Source organism: Alexandromys fortis, unplaced genomic scaffold (genome assembly GCF_014885135.2).
Source record: "Alexandromys fortis isolate MF-2015 unplaced genomic scaffold, M_Fortis_MF-2015_v1.1 scaffold_258, whole genome shotgun sequence".
In the NCBI taxonomy this organism is placed as follows: Eukaryota; Metazoa; Chordata; class Mammalia; order Rodentia; family Cricetidae; genus Alexandromys; species Alexandromys fortis.
Window position 1 is genome coordinate 78174 of NW_026068132.1, and position 12593 is coordinate 90766.

At 48.5% G+C, this 12593-nt stretch overlaps 1 protein-coding gene across 7 annotated transcripts in view; it reads right to left on the reverse strand.

Annotated features, from left to right (window-relative positions):
• Positions 1 to 12593, reverse strand: part of Slc7a7 (solute carrier family 7 member 7) — a 48073-nt gene that overhangs the window by 2570 nt on the left and 32910 nt on the right. For all 7 annotated transcript variants that reach the window (XM_050126214.1, XM_050126217.1, XM_050126220.1 and 4 more), the window contains exons 3-7: positions 6109 to 6234; positions 4995 to 5139; positions 1648 to 1771; positions 1306 to 1409; positions 953 to 1049 (exon numbers count right to left, since the gene is read on the reverse strand). In XM_050126214.1, the coding sequence (XP_049982171.1) occupies positions 953 to 1049; positions 1306 to 1409; positions 1648 to 1771; positions 4995 to 5139; positions 6109 to 6234 (596 nt within the window). The remainder of the gene's footprint in view (positions 1 to 952; positions 1050 to 1305; positions 1410 to 1647; positions 1772 to 4994; positions 5140 to 6108; positions 6235 to 12593) is intronic.

Genomic DNA, 12593 nt, shown 5'->3' on the forward strand with positions numbered 1-12593 from the left:
GTGAGAGAGAGAGAGAGAGAGAGAGAGAGAGAGAGAGAGAGAGAGAGAGAGAGAGAGAGAGAGGTGTGGTGGCACATGCCTTTAATCCTAGCTCTCAGGAAGCAGAGGCAGACTGGCTCACTCTGTGAGTCCAAAGCCAGTCTGGCCTACAGAGTGAGTTCCAGGGCAGTAAGAACTGTTAGACAGGGCTGAAAAGATGGCTCAGAGGTTAGGAGCACTGGCTGCTCTTCCAGAGGACCTGGGTTCAATTCCCAGCACCCACATGGCAGCTCAAAACTGTAACTTCAGTTCCAGGGAATCTGATGCCTTTACACCAATGCACATAAAAATAAAACTAAATAAATTATAAGAAAAAAAGGAGTTATGCAGAGAACCCCTGTTGGGGTGGGGACGGGGAGATACTTGCCTCTCATCTAAAATTTTAGTGTATTCATCACACCTTCACCAAGTTAACTCTAACAGTTCAAAGTCACAGAAGTCTTGGGCAAACCCTCCCTGTAAAGTCCCCAAATAACATGCCTAGTTCTATGACAAAATTCCACAAAAGCTTTATCGCAGGACTTGGAGATGCTTCCTCCCTTACCTAAAGCCCATCTCGGCAACCCTGACCATCATACTCCATCTTAAAATGCCCTCCTCCACAAATTTTTTCTCAGCCAACTTCTGCCCTCCTGGAAGTGACCGTTCTTCCCTTAAAGGATGCATCACAGACCATCATAGCAATTAGTTGTTACAGAGTGTCTGCGTACCTTACTCCTTACCTTAGACCACAGGAGCTAGCACCTCTCACAGAAGTTTGAGGCTAGGAACTTCCATCAGTGATTGGCACAATGCATCAATACTTTTTAGGTCAGAACCCCCTTTCTGGCTTCAAGAACCTAGAGTAGCTAAGTCTAGTACAACCACGGCTTCCCACAGTCCGGCTCTTAGTGTCATCCCTGAGATCACTCACATTGAAGAGTAGAGAAGGTACCGGTGTGAACCGCTCAACATGAATCATACAGATGGCATCAGGGAGGTGGCCTTCTCTTGAGCCCACAAATAAAAGCCTGTTGAGGTAAAATAAGAGAGGCTGACCAAACTGTGGGACACATAGGGCAGCCTGGATCACCTGTCATCTTAGCCTCCCTCTGCAATCCCTTCAAAAGGAATTCAGTTCACAGCTTAGAAGTGGAAGCTGCTAATGGTAACAAGAAGAAAGGGACTGGGGAACACTGGCCACTGAAATCCCAGCATTAATGTTTGACTGTCTCCACCAAAGCTTTTCCTGATACCCGCCCTGTCAGCAAAAGATGACAGTCCTACCTAGAAGCAGCCACAATGGAAGCATTGAGGCCACCAAAGCAGGATAATGCCACTGCCACTGGGATTGTCCAGTTGAATATTCCAAAAATCCGATCCGCAAAGGTCTAAGAGAAAGGAATAGAAGTTATTAGCAGATCCTAGAGGGGATGGAAATCCTGTACAGGCGCATGCCCAAATCCGCCATCAGGAACCCAGTGCTCGCCACAGTGAAGGCAGCAGGCCTTGCAAGCCCGCTATCCTAGACGTACTCCTATCAGGCTGTCTACTCCCTTTCCAGGACTGAAGCTGGAATATTCCAGAAGCCTGCAACACACCCTCATCATGCTAGTGAAAATCCTTTACCACAGCAACAGCTTCACTCGCCAGGATGTCCTTCATGTCGAGCACACTGTAATAGGCCACGTTGGTCAAGAGGTAGATGATGGTGACGATGGGCATAGAAATGCCAATGGAGAGGGGCAGGTTCCTACAGCCAAGCAAACAAAATGATACGTCAGTCCTACCGTCTTATCCCCACCTCTCAGTCCACGGACTGCCACGCTGTTCTCTCCAGGAATGCAGATGTCTGTGCTCCCCAGTTCCTTTGCTTTTGAGGTTGCCTAAAGTATTGGCGTAAGCGCTGAACTCTTAAAAACTAAAAAGGAGCCAGGTGGTGGTGGCGCACGCCTTTAATCCCAGCACTCAGGAGGCAGAGGCAGGAGGATCTCTGTGATTTCTCAGCCAGCCTGGTCTACAAGAGCTAGTTCCAAGACAGGCACCAAAGCTACAGAAAAACCCTGTCTCAGGAAAAAAAAAAAAAACATAGAAACTAAAAAGTAGTAGGGGGAAGAAATACTCCCGTAGAAAAGCTATGCAGGAAAAAGTGACGTTGCATCCAGTGTCATTTGTAATCCCAACTGCTCTGGAGGCTGAGGTAGGGGGATCCCAAGTCGAAGACCTGTGTGGACAGTTTAGAGAGACTATCTCAAAATAAAACAGGCTTGAGATGACTCAGTGGTTAAGAGCATTTGTTGCTCTTGCAGAAGACCTGGGTTCAATTCCTAGCACCCATATGGCAGAATTCCAGAAGAGCTGAACCCCTCTTCTGGCCTCTGACGCACTGGGTGTACATGCAGTGCGCCCATGTATGCAGAACACACCCCCACACAGCTCTTCACATAAGAACTTGTCTGGCATGCCTGAGGTCCTGGGCTCAAGCTTCAGTGCCACCAAAAAAGACAACAAAAGGTGGAATTGACCCAGAGCTGTCCCATGTCCCAGCATAACAACAGGAAGGTGGCCGTGGTCTGTTTCTATGACCAAGTGGCCAGTGTCAGGATTCAGTCTCTGAGCACTGGGACGTGTGTCTTCAAACTGAGAGACAGAAGAAGACTGTGGAATCTCACATCTTCAGCAGAAAGAGCAGTGTGTGCACCTAAACCAGGATGTCATTTCAGAGAACACCAGGTACCATCCTAACTGACAGCCAAGAAAAAGACACAAAGACCCCTCCAGAGTGCCAAAAGATCACTGTCTATACAAATGCCCTTGACAATGAGACCGAACAAACCTGGGCTGCATCTGGTTTCTGGGAGTGGGAATTGAATCTAGGCTCAAGGACACATGCTAACAAATACTCTACGTGAGCTACAACCCAAGCCCTCTTTTGTTGTTGTTGACAGGATCTCAGTTAAGTTCCCCAGAGAGGCCTCGAATTCACTCTATACCTGACCTTTGAGCTTGTGATGCTCCTGCCTCAGCCTCCAGAGTAGCTGGGTTACAAACCTTCTCCATGAGGCAGGATTGCAAATAATCCAGCCATTCAGCTTCTGGCCAGTAGGTGGAAGCACCACTCCCTAGCCTCCACTTGGATCTAGTAGCCCTGCTCCTCCATAGCCAGCAAATGTGTACCAGAAAGGCTTTTTGTTTTTCAAAGTCAAAAGTTGATTGGTACGGGAACTGTTATAATTTAGGGAAATTATTTCCTGACATATTTTAGTTTCTAGGATCATAATATTTCAGAGTCAGGAAAGGTCATGGAAATTCTATAATTCAACCCCTTAATTTTGTATTAAAGAAGTAGGCAAGGGCTAAGGAAGTGGCTCAGTCGATGAAGGTGCTTGCCTTGCAAGGAAGGCCTGAGTTTGAACTCAGAGCCCACAGGCAAATGCTGGGTGGGCTGCAGAGGATAGTGTGCACCCCAGAATTAGGGAGATGGGGACAGGAGGAACTTCTGGGGTCCCATGGCCAGCCAGCCTAGCCTCATTAGCAAGCTCCAAGCAAGCAAAAGAGCCAGTCTCCAAAAAAACAAAGAAAGGTGGGGGCCTGGAGAAATGGTTCAGCAGTTAAGAACACATGTTCTGCTGGGTGGTGGTGGCACATGCCTTTAATCCCAGCACTTGGGAGTCAGAGACAGGTGGATCTCTGTGCGTTTGAGGCCAGCCTGGTCTACAGAGTGAGTCCCAGGACAGGCTTCAAAGCTACAGAGAAACCCTGTGTGTGTATGTGTGTGTGTGGCGGGGGGGGGGGGGCAGTCCTGTGAATGCTCATGGTGTGGTTCACGACTGTCCATAACTCTGGCCTCTTCTGACCTCTGGATGCTTCTCCACCAATGTGGTGCATACCCAAGCACTCAGGCACACAGATACATACAAGAATAAATATTTTTTTTTTAAGAAGACAGTACCTGAGGAACAACGCCCATGTGGTTTCAGCAGACACATACACAAAGAGAGTACCAGGCAAGCTGGGCATGGGCAGGAAGTTTACAAATTTGAGGCCAACCTGGACTACATACATAGTGAGATGCTGTCACAGAAAGAAAAAAAACAAAGGAGTCTTGGTAAAGAAAACTGGAAGGGCCAGCATGGTGGTGCACACCTTTGATCTGCACTTGGGAGGCAGAAGCAACCAGATCTCTGTGAGTTTGAGGCCAGGGTGGACTATCTACATAGTGAGTTCTAGGCCAGCCAGGACCAGCTGTGAGAGCTTATCTCCAAACAAAACAAAGAAAGAACATGGAACAGCAAGTACATGACTGCAAAAAGTTAGGGCAGCTGTTGGACCTCTAACTAATAAAGGGAAGAAAGGGAAGACCGATTCCAAGACCTGAGGCTCCCAGTCCAGGGCTCTCTATTGTGCACGACTCTGAGGCAATGCGGAGCAACACCGCTGGGGCGCTCCGGTGAATGGCTGGAATGATTCCACACTGGTGGGGCAAAGAGAAAGGCTCAGGAGGGAGGCGGAAGAAGGAAGTCTATGACCTGAAGTTAGCTACTAGGGATAAAGCGGAGTGGAGGTCTGAAGACAGATAAGGCATTGCGACACCATTCTCACAATGTTGCTCAAATCAGTTTACAAATTTGAGGGCAAAAGTAATCCTCTTGCTTCAGCCTTCTGAATAGCTTGGCAAGGACCTTGGGTGCTTCAAAGCAGATAGAAGCATGAATATAACCTGCTTTAGTTAATGTAGAAATCAATCAACGTACAAACTTTTTCCAAAAAGATTACAAAGCTACAAAGCATAGGCGGGCAAGCGCACATCTTAGCCTAGCTACTACAATCATGGACAAGAAAGTCTCTAGGTCTTGACTCGGTTAAAATCAGGCTGATGAAATGGATCCCAGAGTGGAGAAGGCATGAAGGCCAGCTTAGAGAAGCTCAGTCAGCGATGGCTCGCTGGTCCGGAAGGGTGATGGTAAGGTACCTACCGCTCAGGATTCCTGATCTCTTCGGTGACATAGTTAAGGGTGTCCCAGCCCGAGTAGGAGAACAAAGCTGAGTAGAGCGCCAGGGCGATGTCACCCATTGCAAACGATGAACCCTCGAAGGAATTCTCGAAGTGACTCGTGGTTCCTGGACGGTGAGAACAACGCAAGACAAGAGTTAATGGCCAATCCCGTGCAGGGGAGAAGGCATGTGATGATATCAGCAGGTAACGTGCCCTGCAATGAGGGGCGGCAACAGAAGAGCCGTCAGCACAGCTGCCGTGCAGAGAACCATGGCTGTGGTCTCGACAGGAAGAACTCCCGTGAGTCCAGGATGAGAAACTACCACAGTGCTGAGAGGGGCAAGCATGGGGTGTTCTGCTCTACACTGTAGGCTGCCTTGAGTCCTTGCCACTTTCTAACCCTAGACAGGGACAACACGGGAAGAGGCCAGACAGGGCTCAGGATGCCCAGGTCAACGGAGTTGTAGGACAGGCTTCATACCTGGAAACCAGGTAGGGTGAGCACAAGGACTGCATTTCTGACTGCTCACTTCCGAGGGCAGAAATGGCAGAGCAATAGCACTAGGCCCAGCAAGCTGTAAAAGCCAATCCCCGGGGCGGGACAAGCAGCCTCCTTGCCAAGGTCAGTTTCCTGTAGGAGGCAGCAGAGTAGAAGAAGCTGAAGGACCACTCTACCTCTGACTGCTGGAATAATAAAGCACCCAGTTTTTTGTTTTTATTTTGAGATAGGTTCTTCTGTGTCTCAGACTGGCCTCAAATTATCTATGTAGCTGAGGGTGATCTTTAACTCCTGCTCCTCTGATTGCCACCTCATTCTGCCCAGCGTAAGACAGGTCATTCTGGGGCCTGTTTCCTCACCTATATAAAAGGAATAATAATAGTGTCTACCAAACACGGTATCTGGAGACTTAAATAAGGCAAGTTATCAGCTCCTAATGTTAAAGTAAGGCCAACGTTGTAGATCTGAGATCTACGGCTTGCCTAGCATGGCCCAAAACTCTGGGTTTGATCCCCAACACTCCAAAGAAAAAAGAAAAAAAAAAAAGGAAATGTTTAAATAAAGACTAGTTGCTAGTTGGGATTGTTTTCCTTACCCTGGCCAAGTGTAACAACGCCTGCAATGATAACCGCAATCAGCGCCAACACTTTAGCATAGGTGAAAATGTCTTGGACCAGGGTTCCCCACTTGACATAGGCACAGTTAATGAAGGTTAAGAGACCTGAAAGAAAAAGAATACTGATGGTGACCTACCCTTCCCACCTGGAGGGCCTCAAACTCCAAAGCAACTTTTCCAGCACTAGACGTCAAGATGAACCCATCAAGAAGTCAGCTGTGTATCTGGGCTGTGCCTGTTCGCCCCCATTAGCCTCAGTGTCATCACTGCAAGGCATTTGGTGAGCACCTCCTCTTCCACAGCGACACTCCCAAACCCTAGTATCTCAAACTGGAGTCACAGAGCAAGGTGGCAAAATTCCTGGCCACAGATGAGGAAGGCACCTGGGAGTTGTACAGATTAGCAGTGTATTCTGGTCCTAGGTTCTTTAAAGTCAGTCTCTCCTTTCTATACACATGTGTACAACACACACACACACACACAGGTCTAATACCCAACATCCTGGCTCTATGCTGTTGCTGTTAACGCTGACAAATCCTGCTGTAACTTATTCAGTGTCTAGGCCAGCAGGTCAGCATGCATGTCCAAGGACTAGGATGAAGACCAAACTTCCTGTCCCCTGCCCACCGACCCCACTATTTGTTTTGTGCTTGGTAAAATTCTTGCAGCTAAAAATGTCATGCCCAAATCCATGGGGTCCCCACAAAAGCCAACAAAAGAGACCGAGTCCCTTATGTAAAAGTAAAGAGCCTTTATTTTAATCAAGTTTGCAAACTCGGTCTCTCCGCATGTCCAACGTATTGGAATATCCAGAGAGCCCCAAGCTCAATTAGAATTGGGTTTTTATAGTAGTAAAGTGGAGTGAGGGGTCTCTGAGGTTCAGGACCCCTGACTGGCTGACATGTGTCTAGGGGTGTCCTGGTGAGGTGTGCTGGCAGGTGATCCTATCTACAGGGGTTGGAATGTCAGACATTTCCTTTGAGTGGTCTGTCCTTGGGTGGGGGTCGGGTTATCTCAGCTTGTGGTTCTTTCCAGCTACCAGGTATTGCTTCAGGGTAAACTACTGAGACTCAGGCCTCATTTAAATTTATCTGTGGCCAGAGTCCCAGGTGATAAAGGTTGGAAGTAGAGAAGTTCCTTTGTGTGACCTGCCCAGACTTAGATTATCATGGCTGACCCCACAAAAACAAGTTCCTGTAGAAAGAGGGCAGGGCACTTTTCCCGCCTGGACATTCCTCAAGCCCTTCTACCCGGATGAACTCAGAGAAGTTCACAGACCATCCTCAGAGGAAGTGTTTGTAGCAGGGCTTGACAGTCTCTCACAAAGGGTTATGGCGTATGAACATACACATTTCCCTAAAAAGAGCCAATCTCTTTCATCAAATGCTCAGAGTAGTGGCAGGGGGTTCAGCTCAGTGGTAGACAGTATGTTAAAATGCATGAAGCCCTAGGCTCAAATCTTTTCACCCGATAAATAAATAAGAATCTCAGAAAAATTCATTAGCCCAAAAGTTACAATCCAATACTTTGGAAGAAATTCAAGAAGGGAAGCCCACGCATGCTGTGAGGCTGGCTGGCAGCCCAGGGCTTCTGGATCCGGAAGAAAGGGCAAACAATCCAGAGACAGGGAATCAATGCACAGCTTCTTCTAGCTCAGCAACCGGAAACCCCCCCCTCCCCAAGTACCTGACTGGCAAGTCTCCCCACCAAGGCTCTCAGAGAAAAGCTAGCCTTGCCGGTAAGAAAGAGGTCTTGTTCGATCCAAGCCAGCAACACAATTAAAACAACAACAACAAAACAAACAAAAACAAACTTTCCAAGTCCAAGGGCAGTGGCTCAAGACTTTCAGCACTTAGAAGACTGAGACAGGAGGATTGCCTAATATTAGTTCCAAAGGGGAATCACTTCCCAAACCTGCAAAAAGCAGTCTAAATATCCGGAAATGAGCTCAACCTGAACCATAGGAGGATTTCTGGAGGTTAGATAAAAGCCAACATTCCTCGAACGCTTGTGAAGCCGGTGCAGTCCACCAAAAGAAGTCATTTCCCCCTACCTGTGGGACCTTATCAGCATCTTAAGGCCTCCAGGCTCCCTCAGTATCCTAACCCTTCTCACGTTCTCCCCTATGCTAAATTCCCTCCAGTTCATGGGCTTCCCTCTCCCTTCAGCTAGTCATACTTCTTTTGTTGTTGTTGTTGTTGGTTTTGTTTTGTTTTTGTTTTTTGAGACAGGGTTTCACTATGGCTTTGGAGCCTGTCCTGGAACTAGCTCTGTAGACCAGGCTGGTCTCGGACTCACAGAGATCCGCCTACCTCTGCCTCCCGAGTACTGGGATTAAAAGCGTGCGCCACCACCGCCCGGCTTCTTCTTCTCTCTCTTCTCTCTCTCTCTCTCTCTCTCTCTCTCTCTCTCTCTCTCTCTCTCTCTCTCTCTCCTGCTTCTTTCACTGTTTTCTTATTCCTATCCCCTGCTATCCCTCTCTTCAGATAGCTCTGTCCATATCCAGTCTCTGCCCACGTTCGGTCTACTTCTTCCTCTCTCTACTCTGGACCCCGCGCCCCTCATCTACAAGGAAAACCTTCCCCTTGACCACACCATGGAGCAGTCGTGTTGTTAGTTTACATACCTACAAATTTTAACTTGAGGCCAGCCTGGATTACATAGTGAATCTCAAGGCAGCCTGGGCTACAGAGACCTTGCCTCAGAAGGAAAGAAAGCAACCTTAAACCCTCAGGGTCCGCAGACTTCCTGTTTGTTAGCCCCTAGTTTCATTCTCATTTTAACCAGAGGCCAGTGCACTAGGAAGCAGGGAAAATTAGCCATCTTCTATTCCAATCTCCTTCTAACCGGGGTGTGGGTGTGTGTGCACGCACACGTGAGTGCATGCACATGTGTGCGCCCTCACTAATGCGGGCACATATGCAAGCCAATGTCAGGTGTCTTCCACGATCACGTCTCCGCCTTATGTTTTGTTATAATTATTTTCATGTCACAGCATGCATGGAGGTCAGAGAACAACTTGAGGGAGACAGTTATCTCCTTTTACTTGGTGACAGGAGCCTTTACTGACTGAGCCAGCTTGCCAACTCTCCGCCCTCCTTTTCGGAGATATTCTCGCTGCACCAGGAGCGCATTGCCCTTTCCCCAACCACTGGGCAACCTGGCATTTTCAGCAGGTGCTGAGGATCTGAACTCAGGTCTCCTTGCTTGAACAGTAGGCACTCTGCCCGGTGAGCCATCTCCCGGGGGGGGGGGGGCCTTCTGCTTCCGTTCTATTAATCGCCTACATTGTTTTCCAATTTTACTGAGGGGCTTTCCAGCTCTAACAAATACATGTCTCGGTGCCTAATAGACATGACAACAAACAACCGAACCTTATCAGAAGGCTGAGCAAACATGTACCCATCTCCAGGTCAGCCCAGTGCTAAGTTAATAATTAAAGGCACAAGTGGACCGACTCCTCAGTAATCCCACAGAATGAAGCGCCTGTCTCTTGCCCTCCACCAGCCTGACACAGGCTGATCTTCCTCAGCAGTCACCCAGCCCTTCCTCCCCACTGGACTTCCACCCTCTGCTGCGCCGAGCAGGTCTCCCCACCCTGTGATCTCTAATCCTTACCTTCAGGCTCGGCTCTGACTTAGAAACAACACAAACCGGGTTTCCTTAAGAAACACCAGCACATATGCTGTATGCCTGACCGGGAGAGTGGGAGGGAACCCATAGGACTGGAACACACACACACACACACACACCGGCAGAGATGAAGACATACTACAGTAAAACTTCTGCCCCTCCCAACGTGGCTAGCCAACTATTGAAGCAATGGTCTCCAAGAAGTTGGAATTTCCCTAGGAGTCTCATGCTGGGAGAAGAAAAAGGTTGAAGCCTGGTGCCAACGGGAGGAAAATCTTGTCTCGCTCGAAGAGATTTCACACAGTTCTGATAACTTTTCAGACCACTTTGCAAGAGAGACTAGGGCTAAGACAATGGGGGGCCAGGATGGACCAAATCACTGTTACTGGAACCACTTAGCTGTGTGTACCTCTTACCCTCTATGTAAGCCTAAACCTCCTATTAGGATCTACTGAACCTCTTCACTTGTTTCCCTTCCCAGTGCAGCCATATGGAGTCAGTCTCCTCCCTCCATTTCCAATCGTACTGTGTCTCTTTGAGTGGCCTACTATGGACCAGGGTGGCCCAGGCTCGCTCTGTAAGGTTTCCAGGGCCCAGCGTCTTCCCCTAGCAACTCTGGTAACATAGCAAGTTCCTGCAGAGTAACTATAGGTCACAGCATGGAACTGGAGTAGATATAAGGGAATCGTTCTAGTTCACAGAGTCTGCAGTTCTACAGCACAGGGCTCCTGGCTCAGTTCCATTTGTGGACATAAGCACAGAAAAGTAGCAACAGACAACTCACTCCCCTTTCCTACAGCAACCCCTGCCATGAGAATGTTCCTAACGAGACCTTTGAATACAGTTCCTTCTGTGTGGTGACCCCCAACCATAAAATCATTCTATAGCTACATCATAACTGTAATTGTGCTATTGTTATGATCGCAATGTAAATACCTAATATGCAGGTATCTGATATGTGACCCGTGTGAAAGGGTCATTCGACACCCCAGCCCACCCCTGCCGCGGGGGTCGTGAACCACAGGTTGAAAACCACTGATGTAGAGGTTGTTTATACTTTGATCCCTACTGTTTCTGCACCCATTCACTTCATCCTTCTTGTTATGTCCATGTTCCCTGCTACCGTGCTTTTGTTTCAGCCACAGACCGAGCGCCATGCCCTGCTCTATTCCGTGGGGAGGGAGGCTCGCTCGGTCTGGACGCTGTACAGAGAATGAGGCACTGAGAACTGCTGGCTTGCCCCTTCCACAGCTCCCTGCTTTCTCCAGAGCTCCTGGCCCTGGGAACAGGAAATGAATAAGGCAAGCCTCAGTGGCTGAGCAGGCTTTTTGTCCCCACCCTTAACAGATACAGCTGACCAGAGTCCCCAGAGCTCAGCCAGATGCGTGGCTCTTGAAACAAAGCCCAACCTCCTGCCTCAGAGTCAGAGACACAAGAGGAAAAGTAGGGGTAGGATACACAGATGTAACTATAAGTTAACCTCCAGACGGATGCCTGAACCTTCTACCTCTGGGAGTAATTCAGTCCCCACCCAGCACTGAGCCAAGTCCATGGGAGGATTGACTAAAATGACCTTTAACCTTGACCCAGCTGCTTCTCTGTCCTGCTTTAACTTCAGGGGGAAAGCAGCTGCTGCCCAGATGTTACTCCTGTAACCTGAAGAGGCACTCCAGGATAGGACATCCCAGCAGATACGAGGTCCCCAGAGAGGAGGCTGACTCTGCCACTGAGGTACAGAACCAGCACTAGAACAAACCAGAAATTCCCAGTTCAGGTTGTTTGGTGGAAGAGGAACAAAGAGGGGTCTAGCAATTAAGAGCACTTGCTGTTCTTGCCAAAGACCCAGGTCAGGTTCCCAGCGCCCACACAGCGTCTCACCCATAACTCCAGTTCTAGGGGACCATACACACTGTCCTGAGCTCTGCGGGTTCCTGCATGCAGGTGACACATACATACACTCAGGTATACATAAAATAGTTTGTACTCCAAAAGAAACAATGCCTTTAGCTGTTCTGATCAAGGCCCAGGTTTGTTCCAAATAGTCTAAAGTCCCACACACTGTAAGTCCTTCTCCTGTAGAGATTAACCCTGAAGTCTTCATAAGTTAAATGCTAATGATGCCTTAGATAAGCCTCAGTAGTCTCCGGGCAGTGACAACAGTTCCCGCTGTGCTGGAACCCCCCATGCTCATCCTGCCATTCCCTCTGTGCTTGCATTGATACGCGTCTCTCAGTAATAGAGAGGCAATGTCTAGCAAAGGATGCTCAAGGAGTCGATGCTTCTTTTTCCATTTTGTACATATTTTATAATCTTTATTAGGAAAGCAAACTGTTTCTTTCTCTAATCTGATAACGTGCACCACATGCCACAATTCCAGAACTTCTCTCTGGTCCTGCATCTGCCCTGGCCTGCTTTCCTCGGCACGACTTGTCCTTCACCATAGGCATTTATTTTCTTTAAAGTGTTTACTTCCTTACTTTTATATGTGTGTGTATGTATATGTATGTGTGTGTATGAGTGCCCCATTGTCTGCATGGACACCACACCAGAGCATGATCTGGGAAAGCCAGAGGCTTGACTTACAGGCAGATGCAAGCCACTCATTGTAGTGCAAACCCAGGTCCTCTGCAAGAGCAGCAAGCGCTCTGCTCTCCCCGCCCTGATTTTCATGCACAATCACAATAGCAGACCTGGTTGTACATGGTGGTGCGGGTCTCCGCTGGGGAGGCGGAAGCTGGTGAACCTCTGATTTTGAGGCCAGTCCAGTATACATAGTGAGTTCCAGGCCAGTCAAGGCTACATAGTAAGACCCTGCCTCAAATTAGAGGGGG